We start from the raw sequence: 15,973 nt of genomic DNA, 5'->3' as shown, positions 1-15,973 counted from the left end.
CATAAAAGGCAATCTAGGAGAAATCAATCTCTCGCTTATGGGATCCAGAAGAGGTAAATCTGGAGGAGGATTTGGATATACAAACCCATTCGTAGTAGCTAGTTTTGGTACTACACCACGTCTCAAACTGCTACGGCAAGTTTGACAAACCCTAAAATTCTCAACAGATACGAATGATCCCAATGTGAGAAGCACATTTTCTTCTGATCTATTAATCGTTTTTAAATCATTTTGGAACCATAAACGATCGCAAACACTGCATGCTACGCCAAAACCATTATCAGTAAAACGCTTTTTGAATGCCGTGCTAGCCTTTTCATAAATGCGCGCCATATCTATAATTGGTAATAAATAGAATATAATTGGTGTTAGTCAATGCTGTAATAACAAATAAAACAAATATAATGTTCTCAATATTTTCTATTTGAATATGTAGAGGGTTCAACATTTCATTTCATTTGTTCGAATGATTTTTTATGTATGTTATATATGTTATTTATATGAATATTTATTATTAACTAAAATTTTCTCCACAGAATTTGTACACGCTCTGTATGTGTGTATGATTGATTTGGGGTTCGTGACTGTGTTTCAAACCAAAGCTCATTCGAACTGGTACGGGTACGAATGAAATAATATTGGAGCCTATTCCAGAAAACGAGACGAGCAATTCGTCTCGTCTCGGCTTCAGTCACTGTCGAGACGAGCAAAATATTCCATTCCAGTACACGAGTTTCATTGGAATGTTGTATTTGGTAGACTGGAGAGACTTCAGTCAGTTTTTCTCGGTATGATATATATATATATATATATATATATATATATATATATATATATATATATATATATATATATATATATATATATATATATATATATATATATATATATATATATATATATATATATATATATATATATATACATATATGTAATTCCAATAAAGTAGTTGTTTTGAATTATTCATTTTCGTTCAATATGTGAAGACCCTTTTCGTGCCGTGTTAATATATTCAAAACAGTCATCTAGCATCCCTGGATATGAGTTCAATGTTTACATTTAGTTGGCCCATTTGAAAATCTGTAAAATCTTGCAATTACTGAATTGAATCTCGTCTGCTCGTCTCGTTTTCTGGAATAGGGCCCATTATGTTTGAGCTCATTTCCTAACGATATATAACATCCTATTGTCAATTATTACCATCATTTAACAATACGTCTCCCGCCATAACGTCTATTAGACTAAACAGATGCTGAAATGATCCTGTAATTTCGTATAACTTCGCTGATGAGCAACCGTAATGGATTATAATGATTGGGATTATGATCACATATTACTGTTTTCCATTCTTTTATGATAGAAGAATTCAGCTATAACGACTTCGCAAATGAAAATGGCGAAGGATTCAATCTATGTTTTGTCTGGAAAAAAGTTCACTGCTTGTAGATATCAACTCAAAGATATTGGCAATTTTTTTTTAATTAGTTTGTAACCAAATTTTCAGTCAATTGTTTCACTTAAATGTGGCTCAGAGGCTAATTGGCGCAATACATTTGAAAACCCGCCAATACTCTTCCTAGTTCGAGTAGAACCTAACCTTTAAAATTTAAATTTCAAGTTCAATCTTGTTTTTTGTATGTTGGGATGGTATGACACTGGTTAATCTGATAAGGTAACTAAGAGTGAAATTTAAAAGTATGTACATGTAATAAACCAGCGATGTGTCTTTTGAAAAATGATCTAGGTTTTCCAAAGACGCGTACATTTCATGCATTTTTAGTAATAACTAAATTTAATTGTTTTGAGAATAAACTTGTTCGAAAATATTACTGAGTATGTAAGAGCTCCGTAACATTGGATTGTATAATTTAAACGCTTTTGATATGTGATTGCACACCCTCACTAACAAATATCCATTTCATAATTACATTAGAATCACGCTATAGAGGCAACCCCTCGGCCCCTTTTGTTTTACTTACATACAAATCATAATTAACCGAAATTTTCAAAGCGTGAAAAAAAAATTGCTGATTCAGATTAATCACGTGAGTAACTATAAAGTGTACAGTATCCAAGATCAATTGCAAAATACGTTTGAGCATAAAATGAATCCAAATTAAAGAAAATACAATTGGTGCTAAGATAACAAGAGCATCAGTTCCAGCCGCAACATCTAATTCTACAAATCCACCGATGCACCCTGAAATCGCCACGAAAAAGTTCGCGAGTGCTAAGTTATTTAAACACGAAAAAGGGACACTTGACCGCAGTAGCAGCCGCACGCTTTGTACACCAGTAACCACGACAGCTGATAACTCGCTCGTGGGGGAACGTGAATAATACATACGTGTTGGGAAAGTGTAACACCACGACGGATCTCCAAGGATATAAGGATAATATTATATGTTAGCTTACCCCTCGTATATTGAAATATTCAAATTCATGATTTAAATAATAATCCAATCGCAATTATTAGTTTAGGAAAAGTAAAACTGAAATTAGGATATGTAAGAGTAATACAACCCATAGAATTATTTCAATTCCAAGATATGATAAATAACTTTGATAAACTAGTAAACCAAAAAGTTTAAACCAATCAATTGTATGCACTCCTTAGAAATAAAAACCTATTGTTACAACAAACATTTTCGAAGATCAACCCAGAGAAATAACGCATTAAACGATGGGACAAAATAGGAACGTTTTGGAAATGGATAGCAGGCAACCCTGATGCGAGCGACCTCCGAATGATTAACAAAACTATGACTGATTTGATTACAAATAATAACGATCAAATACTCATAAATCATGCTATTAATGGAAGGATACAACATATCAGTAAAATAACTAATGATCTTCTGCAATTGGACTACAAATCTAAACAACAACATGTAATAGAATTGAATCTTCTGACAATGCTGAATATTGATACCATCCAACAATTTCAATTTTCAAATTGAAATATTAGAAGATGCCATTATGCTAGCCAAACATGAATTTCCGAGCAGCCGAATTTTATCCATCAAAGACTGTTTAAAAACAAAGACATTTTTGAAACAAGCAAATATCTATGCAAACAAGCAAATATATATCATTATGAATAAAACACACATAATGTATATGTTTAAAATACCGCAATTATCAATGGAACAATATGATTACATAGAGCCACTTATTCAGAACGAAAAAAAAAGTATCAGTGAAAAATAACTATATTATTTGAAATGATTCTCACATATAAGAGACTTCAAAGAAATGTTCTGGAGAATCCAATATGTTCATATGTGATACTGATGTATTACAATTACCTAACCAATGTATCAACAATTTGGTTCATATTGAACACGCAGACTGCAACTATGAAATAGTTCATACAACCGGAATAAACAAAGAAAAAAAATAAATTCCCTACCTCGAGTTGATGGTCTTTCTCCGGCATCCCAAACAGTGGTTGATGGTCCTTCTCCGGCGTCCCAACGAGCAGTTGATGGTCCTTCTCCGGGATCCGGACCAGTGGTTGGAGACGCACTATTTGTGGACGCTTCAGTGTTAGCCCGACAACACCGCGCTTCCTCGACGACTGTCCTTGGTTGTTTGGGAGAAGGTCCCGCTCGTTGTTCTCTCGCGCGTTTGCGGAAATTCCGCATATACTTTGCTGCCATATGTTTTGACATTGCACTTTTTTATTTTTTACACACTTTCTCAATTTTTTCTCACTATCTTTTAGTTAATTTTTTTTCTGAAACCTTTGTACTTATCAAAGTCGGGCAACTTTTGGCGTATGCACATATCGTACAATCAAAATGATGGCTGTGATAGGGAATGCATAGGTGGTCATCAACGCGCGTTTTGTACTCTAGCGGTACACACTCACAGGATAGAGACAAATCGGCAGACTCAGCCAAAGGGGCGAGTCCAACGAGACGAACGAATGAGCGTTAAAAGGGAGCGATGGCAAAAAAATACATTCAATACTAAAAAGGGTCCTTTTCAGGATCACAAAAAGTCTAAAGAGTTTATTGTTTTGTTATCACTCGATATCCCCATCTTGTTCGGCTAAACCTTCCTGTTTAGCGATTTGTTGTCACTCGCCACAGCTTTCACAGTTGGAAAATTTCTTCCCATCCAGCTTGTGACATATTTTACAGTAAATTACATTCAATGACACGTCGCATTACCACTACTCAGTGTCGGATTGGAGGTAATTTTAACCTGTAATTGAACATTTGCGATGACAGTGGTACAGTGTCGACCTTCAATGTGGGGTCATAATTTGGATCTCTATGTTTACAAAAATGTCCAACTAAATAAGTCGCATTACATGTCCGTCCGATTAGCTAAATGTCGAACTAATTGTAGATTACTGTACTTTCAATCTGGAAACAATTTAAGAATTGGTGAAAATTGAATAATCAGGAAAGTCCCCAACTATCAATAAGCTCAGAACAACTGCCAAATTCACATACTCATCAAATCCTGGCAAACAAATTATGAAAACATCAATTTGTGTTTTATTATTATTTTGGATAATGTTTTAGAAAGCATTGAACTTTATTTCCTAAACTCTTTTTTGGAAGGTTTAATGGCCCTGAAAAGCGCCTTGTTTTATGGAATGGTTCCAATTTAGAAAACTTAGTACTCGTGGTTTTGAAAAAAACCATTTCGAACGCCCTCGATGCCGCCTTATTCTGGATTTGCCGCCAAAGCAGTTTGTATAAAGAACAAACTTTTTTCTTCTGCTACCTGATGCCGTTTTGCGATTGCGTTTGCCACTCGCCATTCGCTGCAACTGTCTGTTGTCTTGATGTCCGCCGAACCGAATGTGTTATGTTCCGAATGCAGGTTTTCTTATCGTCGCGAGCAGCTTTGCCAGCTAACTCGATCACTCCGGCGGCCGAAACTATATAACGCCGGCTAGGTGGACTGGTACACAGGTACTAACGCGCTCGACCTAGCTACCTTTTCCGGTGCAATTGGCGGATACACCTACGGGAAATTGCAGACCACCACGGTTCGAGCGGGATTTTGCCTTTCCCTTCTCTTTTCCTCCTTTGTTGAGTACACGATGCCGATGCCGTACAACCACACGGGTTTACGGTTTGAAAGAAAATAAGATATTTTTTTGGGGTCCGCGTGTTTTATACTCTAGCGGTACACACTCACAGGATAGAGACAAATCGGCAGACTCAGCCAAAGGGGCGGGTCCAACGAGACGAACGAATGAGCGTTAAAAGGGAGCGATGGCAAAAAAATACATTCATTACGATTTGTTCGCTCGTTGGATTCACATGCAGGCTAAAAAGGGTCCTTTTCAGGATCACAAAATTATCTTCAATCTAAAGAGTTTATTGTTTTGTTATCACTCGATATCCCCATCTTGTTCGGCTAAACCTTCCTGTTTAGCGATTTGTTGCCACTCGCCACAGCTTTCACAGTTGGAAAATTTCTTCCCATCCAGCTTGTGACATATTTTACAGTAAATTACATTCAATGACACGTCGCATTACCACTACTCAGTGTCGGATTGGAGGTAATTTTAACCTGTAATTGAACATTTGCGATGACAGTGGTACAGTGTCGACTTTCAATGTGGGGTCATAATTTGGATCTCTATGTTTACAAAAATGTTCAACTAAATAAGTCGCATTACATGTCCGTCCGATTAGCTAAATGTCGAACTAATTGTAGATTACTGTGCTTTAAATCTGGAAACAATTTAAGAATTGGTGAAAATTGAATAATCAGGAAAGTCCCCAACTATCAATAAGCTCAGAACAACTGCCAAATTCACATACTCATCAAATCCTGGCAAACAAATTATGAAAACATCAATTTGTGTTTTATTATTATTTTGGATAATGTTTTAGAAAGCATTGAACTTTATTTCCTAAACTCTTTTTTGGAAGGTTTAATGGCCCTGAAAAGCGCCTTGTTTTATGGAATGGTTCCAATTTAGAAAACTTAGTACTCGTGGTTTTGAAAAAAACCATTTCGAACGCCCTCGATGCCGCCTTGTTCTGGATTTGCCGCCAAAGCAGTTTGTATAAAGAACAAACTTTTTTCTTCTGCTACCTGATGCCGTTTTGCGATTGCGTTTGCCACTCGCCATTCGCTGCAACTGTCTGTTGTCTTGATGTCCGCCGAACCGAATGTGTTCTGTTCTGAATGCGGGTTTTCTTATCGTCGCGAGCAGCTTTGCCAGCAAACTCGATCACTCCGGCGGCCGAAACTATATAACGCCGGCTAGGTGGACTGGTACACAGGTACTAACGCACTCGACCTAGCAACCTTTTCCGGTGCAATTGGCGGATACACCTACGGGAAATTGCAGACCACCACGGTTCGAGCGGGATTTTGCCTTTCCCTTCTCTTTTCCTCCTTTGTTGAGTACACGATGCTGATGCCGTACAACCACACGGGTTTACGGTTTGAAAGAAAATAAGATATTTTTTTGGGGTCCGCGTGTTTTATACTCTAGCGGTACACACTCATAGGATAGAGACAAATCGGCAGACTCAGCCAAAGGGGCGGGTCCAACGAGACGAACGAATGAGCGTTAAAAGGGAGCGATGGCAAAAAAATACATTCATTACGATTTGTTCGCTCGTTGGATTCACATACAGACTAAAAAGGGTCCTTTTCAGGATCACAAAAAGTCTAAAGAGTTTATTGTTTTGTTATCACTCGATATCCCCATCTTGTTCGGCTAAACCTTCCTGTTTAGCGATTTGTTGTCACTCGCCACAGCTTTCACAGTTGGAAAATTTCTTCCCATCCAGCTTGTGACATATTTTACAGTAAATTACATTCAATGGCACGTCGCATTACCACCACTCAGTGCCGGATTGGAGGTAATTTTAACCTGTAATTGAACATTTGCGATGACAGTGGTACAGTGTCGACTTTCAATGTGGGGTCATAATTTGGATCTCTATGTTTACAAAAATGTTCAACTAAATAAGTCGCATTACATGTCCGTCCGATTAGCTAAATGTCGAACTAATTGTAGATTACTGTGCTTTAAATCTGGAAACAATTTAAGAATTGGTGAAAATTGAATAATCAGGAAAGTCCCCAACTATCAATAAGCTCAGAACAACTGCCAAATTCACATACTCATCAAATCCTGGCAAACAAATTATGAAAACATCAATTTGTGTTTTATTATTATTTTGGATAATGTTTTAGAAAGCATTGAACTGTATCTCCTAAACTCTTTTTTGGAAGGTTTAATGGCCCTGAAAAGCGCCTTGTTTTATGGAATGGTTCCAATTTAGAAAACTTAGTACTCGTGGTTTTGAAAAAAACCATTTCGAACGCCCTCGATGCCGCCTTGTTCTGGATTTGCCGCCAAAGCAGTTTGTATAAAGAACAAACTTTTTTCTTCTGCTACCTGATGCCGTTTTGCGATTGCGTTTGCCACTCGCCACTCGCTGCAACTGCCTGTTGTCTTGATGTCCACCGAACCGAATGTGTTCTGTTCTGAATGCGGGTTTTCTTATCGTCGCGATCAGCTTTGCCTGCTAACTCGATCACTTCGGGGGCCGAAACTATATAACGCCGGCTAGGTGGACTGGTACACAGGTACTAACGCACTCGACCTAGCAACCTTTTCCGGTGCAATTGGCGGATACACCTACGGGAAATTGCAGACCACCACGGTTCGAGCGGGATTTTGCCTTTCCCTTCTCTTTTCCTCCTTTGTTAAGTACACGATGCCGATGCCGTACAACCACACGGGTTTACGGTTTGAAAGAAAATAAGATATTTTTTTGGGGTCCGCGTGTTTTATACTCTAGCGGTACACACTCACAGGATAGAGACAAATCGGCAGACTCAGCCAAAGGGGCGGGTCCAACGAGACGAACGAATGAGCGTTAAAAGGGAGCGATGGCAAAAAAATACATTCATTACGATTTTTTCGCTCGTTGGATTCACATACAGACTAAAAAGGGTCCTTTTCAGGATCACAAAAAAAAGTCTAAAGAGTTTATTGTTTTGTTATCACTCGATATCCCCATCTTGTTCGGCTAAACCTTTCTGTTTAGCGATTGCATTTGCCACTCGCCACAGCTTTCACAGTTGGAAAATTTCTTCCCATCCAGCTAGTGACATATTTTACAGTAAAGTATATTTAATGCGACGTGCCGAAGCACCACTCAGTGTCGCATTGGAGGCGATTTCAACCTGTAATTGAACATTTACGATGACAGTGGTACAGTGTCGACTTTCAATGTGGGGTCATAATTTGGATCTCTATGTTTACAAAAATGTCCAACTAAATAAGTCGCATTACATGTCCGTCCAATTAGTTAAATGTCGAACTAATTGTAGATTACTGTACTTTCAATCTGGAAACAATTTAAGAATTGGTGAAAATTGAATAATCAGGAAAGTCCCCAACTATCAATAAGCTCAGAACAACTGCCAAATTCACATACTCATCAAATCCTGGCAAACAAATTATGAAAACATCAATTTGTGTTTTATTATTATTTTGGATAATGTTTTAGAAAGCATTGAACTTTATTTCCTAAACTCTTTTTTGGAAGGTTTAATGGCCCTGAAAAGCGCCTTGTTTTATGGAATGGTTCCAATTTAGAAAACTTAGTACTCGTGGTTTTGAAAAAAACCATTTCGAACGCCCTCGATGCCGCCTTGTTCTGGATTTGCCGCCAAAGCAGTTTGTATAAAGAACAAACTTTTTTCTTCTGCTACCTGATGCCGTTTTGCGATTGCGTTTGCCACTCGCCATTCGCTGCAACTGTCTGTTGTCTTGATGTCCGCCGAACCGAATGTGTTATGTTCCGAATGCAGGTTTTCTTATCGTCGCGAGCAGCTTTGCCAGCTAACTCGATCACTCCGGCGGCCGAAACTATATAACGCCGGCTAGGTGGACTGGTACACAGGTACTAACGCGCTCGACCTAGCTACCTTTTCCGATGCAATTGGCGGATACACCTACGGGAAATTGCAGACCACCACGGTTCGAGCGGGATTTTGCCTTTCCCTTCACTTTTCCTCCTTTGTCATGTCCAGACATGGCTGCTTGTGTTGGTTTGTTGGTGTGAGGTGATGCGAAACGATGTGGTGTACGGTTCGGATGAGAATGATCGTTACGGCAGCGGAGAGGGGATTTTTAAGCTGACTGGCTGGCTCGAGAATTGTGAGACTGCGACCAATGTTTCCCTCATTTTTTTTTTCTTTTTCCTTTCCAATCGTGCTTCATTCTATTTCGCTGCTGCTCTGGTTGCCCATTTTGGTCGGTACGATTTGAGGAGCACAAAATGGACCAATCAAAAATGGGCACATAGTGTATTTGGACAATGCTTGATATTTCACAATTATTCAATTATTTATCTCAAGAAAAATGAAATGTTATTCGTTATGATAGATGCGTAGATATATTTCCTATCAATTGATGCAAAAACCTTTGCGATCTATTGAGAAATGCTCGAGTTATAAGCGTTCCAAATCTTGCATTTTTTCCTACTTGTTCAGTGCCTAGATTTCCATTTTACCCCCTATATCTTCCGGTTAGACGTAGTCCTACGTCAAAAATTAAGTTCGTTACAAATAATTTATGTTATAATTAGTGATTATTCAGAAAACGTTTTCAATTTTGTTCTAAAATTTCATAAGATAAAGGGTGTGTCACATCAAATTGCATCACGGAAAAAACGCTGTAGAAATTTAATTTTTAGGAATTATATCTTCAGCTTTCGTCTATAATCAGATAAGAGTGTATAGATCACGTTGGCCATGCTTCACTGTCAATTTTTCGTAAATTTGGAAAAATGTCGTCGAACGAAAAAGAGCGTCGTGAATTAATCCTATGCACTCATTTCGAGAATCCGGAGTTGTCACATCGGGACATCGGTAAGATGCTGGGAATCGTCCAATCCACGGTCAGCAGAGTACTAAAACGATACTTCGAGAACCTAACCATCGACCGGAAGGTGAAGAACGGCAGAAATGGATGCTCCGTCAGTGAAAAAGATCACAAGCGCGTAGTTAAGCAGTTTAGACGTGATCCGAAAAGTTCGGTCCGGGATGTCGCCAATAAGCTGAATTTGTCAAGTTCATTCGTCCAGCGGACCAAGCAGCGGGAGGGCCTGCGTACATACAAGGTTCAGAAGGCTCCTAACCGCGACGAAAGGCAAAACATGGTGGGGAAGACGCGAGCCCGGAAGCTGTACACCGAAATGCTGACGAAGCCGCATTGCCTGGTAATGGACGACGAAACCTACGTCAAAGCGGACTTTCGTCAGCTGCCGGGCCTGTTGTTCTTCTCCGCAGAGGACAAATTCAGCGTTCCGGAGGAGATTCGCAAGCAGAAACTATCCAAGTTTGCCAAAAAGTATATGGTGTGGCAAGCGATCTGCTCTTGCGGAAAGCGGAGCGCCCCCTTCGTGATGACCGGCACGGTAAACGGGCAGGTTTATCTTAAGGAGTGCCTACAGAAGCGCTTACTACCACTATTGAAGCAGCACGAGGGCCCGACCATCTTCTGGCCGGATCTCGCTTCGTGCCACTATTCAAAGGACGTGTTGGAGTGGTACGAAGCCAACGGGGTCACCTTCGTGCCAAAGGAAATGAACCCTCTCAACGCGCCGGAGCTTCGCCCAATAGAGAAATATTGGGCGATTATGAAGAAGGCCCTCCGAAAGTTGTCAAATCGGAGGCGGACTTCAAGAGAAAATGGATTTCTGTTCAAAAAAAAATGGGTGGGTTATATCTATGATATAACCGCAAAGTTGACGTGGTACTAGGTTAGCTTAGCAATCATTTGTTTGTATTGATTAAATTTTTGATTGGAAGAAACAATTTCCGAATTAAATTGAATTCAATATATTTGATTTATTATTAAACAAATTGAATAAATGCCATGTAAGGTCAATTCACGCATTGTGATAGATTATGTTCTTCGTTACAAGTAAATCTAATGATAGTCCTTTTGTGTTTGGTATGATGCCTAGGACAAATTATGTGAACGGAAGAATTATCAAACGATAATTTTATTTTACATTTCCCTCTGAAGTTTGCATCTCTCAAGTGTACGTACTTCTCGAGCCGCGAATTTGTTTGATTTGATGAACTTTAGGTACTCAGTGTCAGAAGTTCAGTGAGTAGAAGATATGAAGGTATATCCTTCAATGCAATCTTGAATAACCGAGCCAAAGCGTTGTGTTCATACTCGTTTTTGTAATCCGTGTAAGGAAAACACTTTTCGGAGGTCAAAAAACATGCGGATGCAGCAGTACCCCTGACTTGCATGAATCAACAACTTCAACTTATACCGTGTTCAGGAAACATATTCTAGCCTGCACATAGGCAAGCGAGTACAAAAGTACTCGCAGTTAGCATTTATTTACAAAACCGATTTTCCCAAACACCTTGGTTTTGAACTCTGTGTTAGGCAAACACATTTCAGTCTGATCAAAAATACCCCCGACCTACATGAATTTGCAATGCCAATTCCCCCAGACATCTTGGTTCTGAAGTCTGTGTTCGGGAAACACATTTTAGTCCAAACAAAAATGCTCCCGAGCTGCATGAATTTGCAATGCCGATTGTCCCACGCTCCATGGATTTAAAGTCTGTGTTGGGGAAACACATTTCAGTCGGAACAAAAATACCCTCGACTTACATGTATTTGTAATGTCGATTTCTCCAAGACTGCTTGGTTTTTAAGTCTGTGTTCGGGAACACATTTCGGTGAGAACAAAAATCCCCACACTTTCATGTATTTGCAATGCCGATTTCCCCAAGGCTGCTTGGTTATGATGGCTGTGTTGGGGAAACTGTAAATCGGGCCAATCAAAACAAAGTAGTTAGGGCGTTTAGATAACGCTTAACAATTTACAGTTATTCAATTGTTTATCTAATGATAAATAACATTTTATTAATTGCGATAGATGCGTAGAAATATTCCCTGCCAATTGATGCAAATATCTTCCTGATACAGTGAGAAATGTTCGAGTCATAAGCATTTGGAATCTTTCATTTTTTCTTGCATGTTCTGCGTTTAGGTTTTCATTTTACCCCCCATATACTCCGGTTAGACGTAGTCCCACGTCAAAACTACAACCTGACGTTGTACAGAACCTTATGGACGGGGTAAAGAGGAAGGTGCGAGCATACGGTCTTGGGCTCGAAGTGTGAATAAAAAGAAAATGCCAAAAGTTGTTTAATAGTTTTTATTTTACTGTCTAAAATTTTCAAAAGGATCGGTCTACTGGGCGAATTTCTACAGCGTTTTTTCCGTGATGCAATTTGATGTGACACACCCTTTACTTGCTTTCTTGGTACACAACCTCTTGGGATGAGTCTATTGTATTGAAAACTCGTTTTTGAATTAGCACAAATATCACTCAATCGAAAATCACAACTCTACTTTCAGTTCTTTCTTACGGCGATGGTGACACCTTCCACAATGCTACCCAAAACAATATCAACATTTCGGAAACGTGTGGCGCCAACTATATCGCCCCGGTGGATCGACAGCAGCAACAGGAAAGCTCGAGTGTAGACTTCCACAAACCGGACGTTGCCAAACTTAACATTCTCACGGGAATTTTTCTTGCCTGCATGGCAGCGGCTAGCTTCTCAGTGGCAGTTGGAGTGGACTCGCTGGAGCGATACGACAAAAATCGAACCGGATCCGGCACAGGAGTGTCCGGCATTCGAATGCTGATCATCACGGCGAAACAATTCACCAAGAAATATCAGCTGCTGCTCCTTCCGATCACCATGTTCATCGGCGTTGAACAGGCATTTATTGCAGTCGATTTTACCGCGGTAAGTTGTTGCGAATCTTGTGCAATAGCGACCGAGTTTTGCATCATTTGTATTGTGGCGCGTGTCCCATAAATGTAATCGTGGGAAAACGTGACTTCCAGCCAGTCTAATCGATAACCTTGTAAATCATGATCCTGCAGTCATTCGTCGCCTGTGGACTCGGCATAAGCTACATTGGATATGCGATGATCAGCTTTGGGCTGGCGAATGCTGTGGCCGCCGCCGTCACACCCTACATCACGAAGGTTATTGGACGGTTTCCGATGATCATCGCCACGGCGCTTTTCCACCTTGCGCTGATCGTGTTCATGTTGCTGTGGAAACCAACGGATCAATACTACGCCTACTCGATCATCGTTGCCTGCTGGGGGCTGGCGGATGGAATCTGGCTCATTCAGATTAATGGTGAGAAGGTTTGAAACCAATCACGTGCTTCATATTTTGAAAAAATATCTTGAACCGAGCGTAGCTTTGGCATCGAACGCATTGATTTTTATAGCAAATGCACACGTTTTTATAGCTCCGATTTCAACTCCCTCTGTTGGAGGCACAATACAACTGCCCATCACAGAAAAGCTTGAACGAAGCACAAGCCGCCAAAGCATCCTTCTCACCCTTCTCTCGCGCGTTCTTGTTATCACTTTTCTCCCACAGCTTTGAGCGGTATTCTGTTCCCGGGCAACGAGGAGGCTGCGTTCAGCAATTTCCGCCTGTGGGAGGCAACCGGTTCGGTGCTAATGTACGCAACCAGTCCGATCCTGTCGACCTTCACGAAGCTGGTCTGTATCATGTGCGTTATGCTAATCGGGACCGTTGGGTGAGTCTCGCAGGTGTTGTTGCGAATTGCGATCACACACTTGCCGTTGATTAATTAACCGCTCAGATTACACGGAATTCTGACAGATAAGGTGAACTGATTGTCTTTTTTTTTTTTTTTGCAGCTATACAACTATTGAGGTTATGGAATATCGAATCAAGAAGGGTGCCGCCGGGAAACGATTTGAAATGATACAACAAGCGAGTTAAGTGTTGCATTTAAAATTATAATATGATTGTGTGTAAGCGATATGGGTTTGTGTCGTGCAGCGCTGATACAAATGTAACATATCTAAATCTGTATTATAGTGTGTAAATTTTAATTGAAATCTGGCATAATCCACCTGAATGTATCTCAGATAGAAACGAGAGACCGTGATTTTTAAAATAATTCCCTACTCTAGATAAACATGAAAACTGATTTTTTTTTTAAATAAAGTTTTAAGAAAATCATCTGACGCCGATTGCCGTTCATTTAATTATTTGGATTCGTAAACTAGATTCGTATATTTCTGAATTGCTTCAATAGGTTCTCACTGTTTACCAATGCATTACGCTATGAGATCTTTATACGTACATTTGAGTATAACTACCTATAGTTTTAAACATGTTGATTTCTGTGTTAAAAAAGACGGGTGGGTAATGTCGGGGACATAACCGGAGTGACGTAGGACTATACAAAGGAGACAGGAAGGAAGGAAGGTATTGAATTAGAGAGACTTTAAACTCTGAGAGTTCATTCGTCTCTACAAAGGAGACAGCTTTTGTTAAATATATATTTTAAATATATTGTTTTATTTTCTTCTCCTACGTGAATACCTACCTATCTACCTGAAAAATGGATTAGTTTACTGTTTACTCTTTATGAAAATGTTGGGGGTTCTGAAAAGAACCTTTGGTGTTGTGTTTTTGTTATCACTCGATATTCCCATCTTGTTCGGCTAAACCTTCCTGTTTAGCTATTGCGTTTGCCACTCGCCACAGCTTTCACAGTTGGAAAATTTCTTCCCATTCAGCTTGTGACATGTTGTTCAGTAAATTACATTTAATGCGACGTGCCGGAGAAACACTTTGCCACTCACTGAAACTAATTGTTGCCTTGATGAGCGCCGAACCGAAGCTGCTCTGTTCTTGATGCGGGTTTTCTGAGCAGCTTTGCAAGCCAACTTGAGCAATCCGACGGCCGAAACTCTATAATCGCTGTTAGGTATACTGGTGCTCCGGCACCAATCCGTTCGGCCTAGTTACCCTTGCGGAGCAATCAGTGAATGCGACCAACAGGGAACTGGAGACTTGCACGGTTCGAGTGAGACTTTGCCTTTCCCTTAACTTGTCCTCCTTTGTTACGTCCACGATGCCGATGCCGTACAACCACACGGGTTTACGGTTTGAAAGAAAATAAGATATTTTTTTGGGGTCCGCGTGTTTTATACTCTAGCGGTACACACTCACAGGATAGAGACAAATCGGCAGACTCAGCCAGAGGGGCGAGTCCAACGAGACGAACGAATGAGCGTTAAAAGGGAGCGATGGCAAAAAAGTACATTCATTACGATTTGTTCGCTCGTTGGATTCACATGCAGGCTAAAAAGGGTCCTTTTGAGGATCACAAAATTATCTTCAATCTAAAGAGTTTATTGTTTTGTTATCACTCGATATCCCCATCTTGTTCGGCTAAACCTTCCTGTTTAGCGATTTGTTGCCACTCGCCACAGCTTTCACAGTTGGAAAATTTCTTCCTATCCAGCTTTGTGACATGTTGTACAGTAAATTACATTCAATGCGACGTGCCGAAGCGCCACTCAGTGTCGCATTGGAGGCGATTTTAACCTGTAATTGAACATTTGCGATGACAGTGGAACAGTGTCGACTTTCAATGTGGGGTCATAATTTGGATCTCTATGTTTACAAAAATGTCCATCTAAATAAGTCGCATTACATGTCCGTCCAATTAGCTAAATGTCGAACTAATTGTAAATTACTGTACTTTCAATCTGGAAACAATTTAAGAATTGATGAAAATTGTATAATCAGGAAAGTCCCCAACTATCAATAAGCTCAGAACAACTGCCAAATTCACATACTCATCATATCCTGGCAAACAAATTATGAAAAAATCAATTTGTGTTTTATTATTATTTTGGATAATGTTTTAGAAAGCATTGAACTGTATTTCCTAAACTCTTTCTTGGAAGGTTTAATGGCCCTGAAAAGCGCCTTGCTTTATGGAATGGTTCCAATTTAGAAAACTTAGTACTCGTGGTTTTGAAAAAAGCCATTTTGAACGCCCTCGATGCCGCCTTGTTCTGGATTTGCCACCAAAGCAGTTTGTATAAAGATCAAACTTTTTTCTTCT

General features: G+C 39.7%; 1 protein-coding gene across 1 annotated transcript in view; it reads left to right on the top strand.

Moving 5' to 3' along the window:
• The window catches only part of LOC129770889 (UNC93-like protein), a 31,145-nt gene extending 17,075 nt beyond the window's left edge, over positions 1–14,070 (top strand). The window contains exons 3-6 of the mRNA XM_055774059.1: positions 12,404–12,801; positions 12,942–13,206; positions 13,456–13,618; positions 13,743–14,070. Of these exons, the coding sequence (XP_055630034.1) occupies positions 12,404–12,801; positions 12,942–13,206; positions 13,456–13,618; positions 13,743–13,827 (911 nt within the window). The 3' untranslated portion in view covers positions 13,828–14,070. The remainder of the gene's footprint in view (positions 1–12,403; positions 12,802–12,941; positions 13,207–13,455; positions 13,619–13,742) is intronic.
• The last annotated feature ends 1,903 nt before the right edge of the window (positions 14,071–15,973 follow it).

This window comes from Toxorhynchites rutilus, chromosome 2 (assembly GCF_029784135.1).
Source record: "Toxorhynchites rutilus septentrionalis strain SRP chromosome 2, ASM2978413v1, whole genome shotgun sequence".
Taxonomy (NCBI): domain Eukaryota; kingdom Metazoa; phylum Arthropoda; class Insecta; order Diptera; family Culicidae; genus Toxorhynchites; species Toxorhynchites rutilus.
The sequence above is the reverse complement of the archived record's forward strand: the minus strand, read 5'-3'. Positions and strand labels throughout refer to the sequence as shown.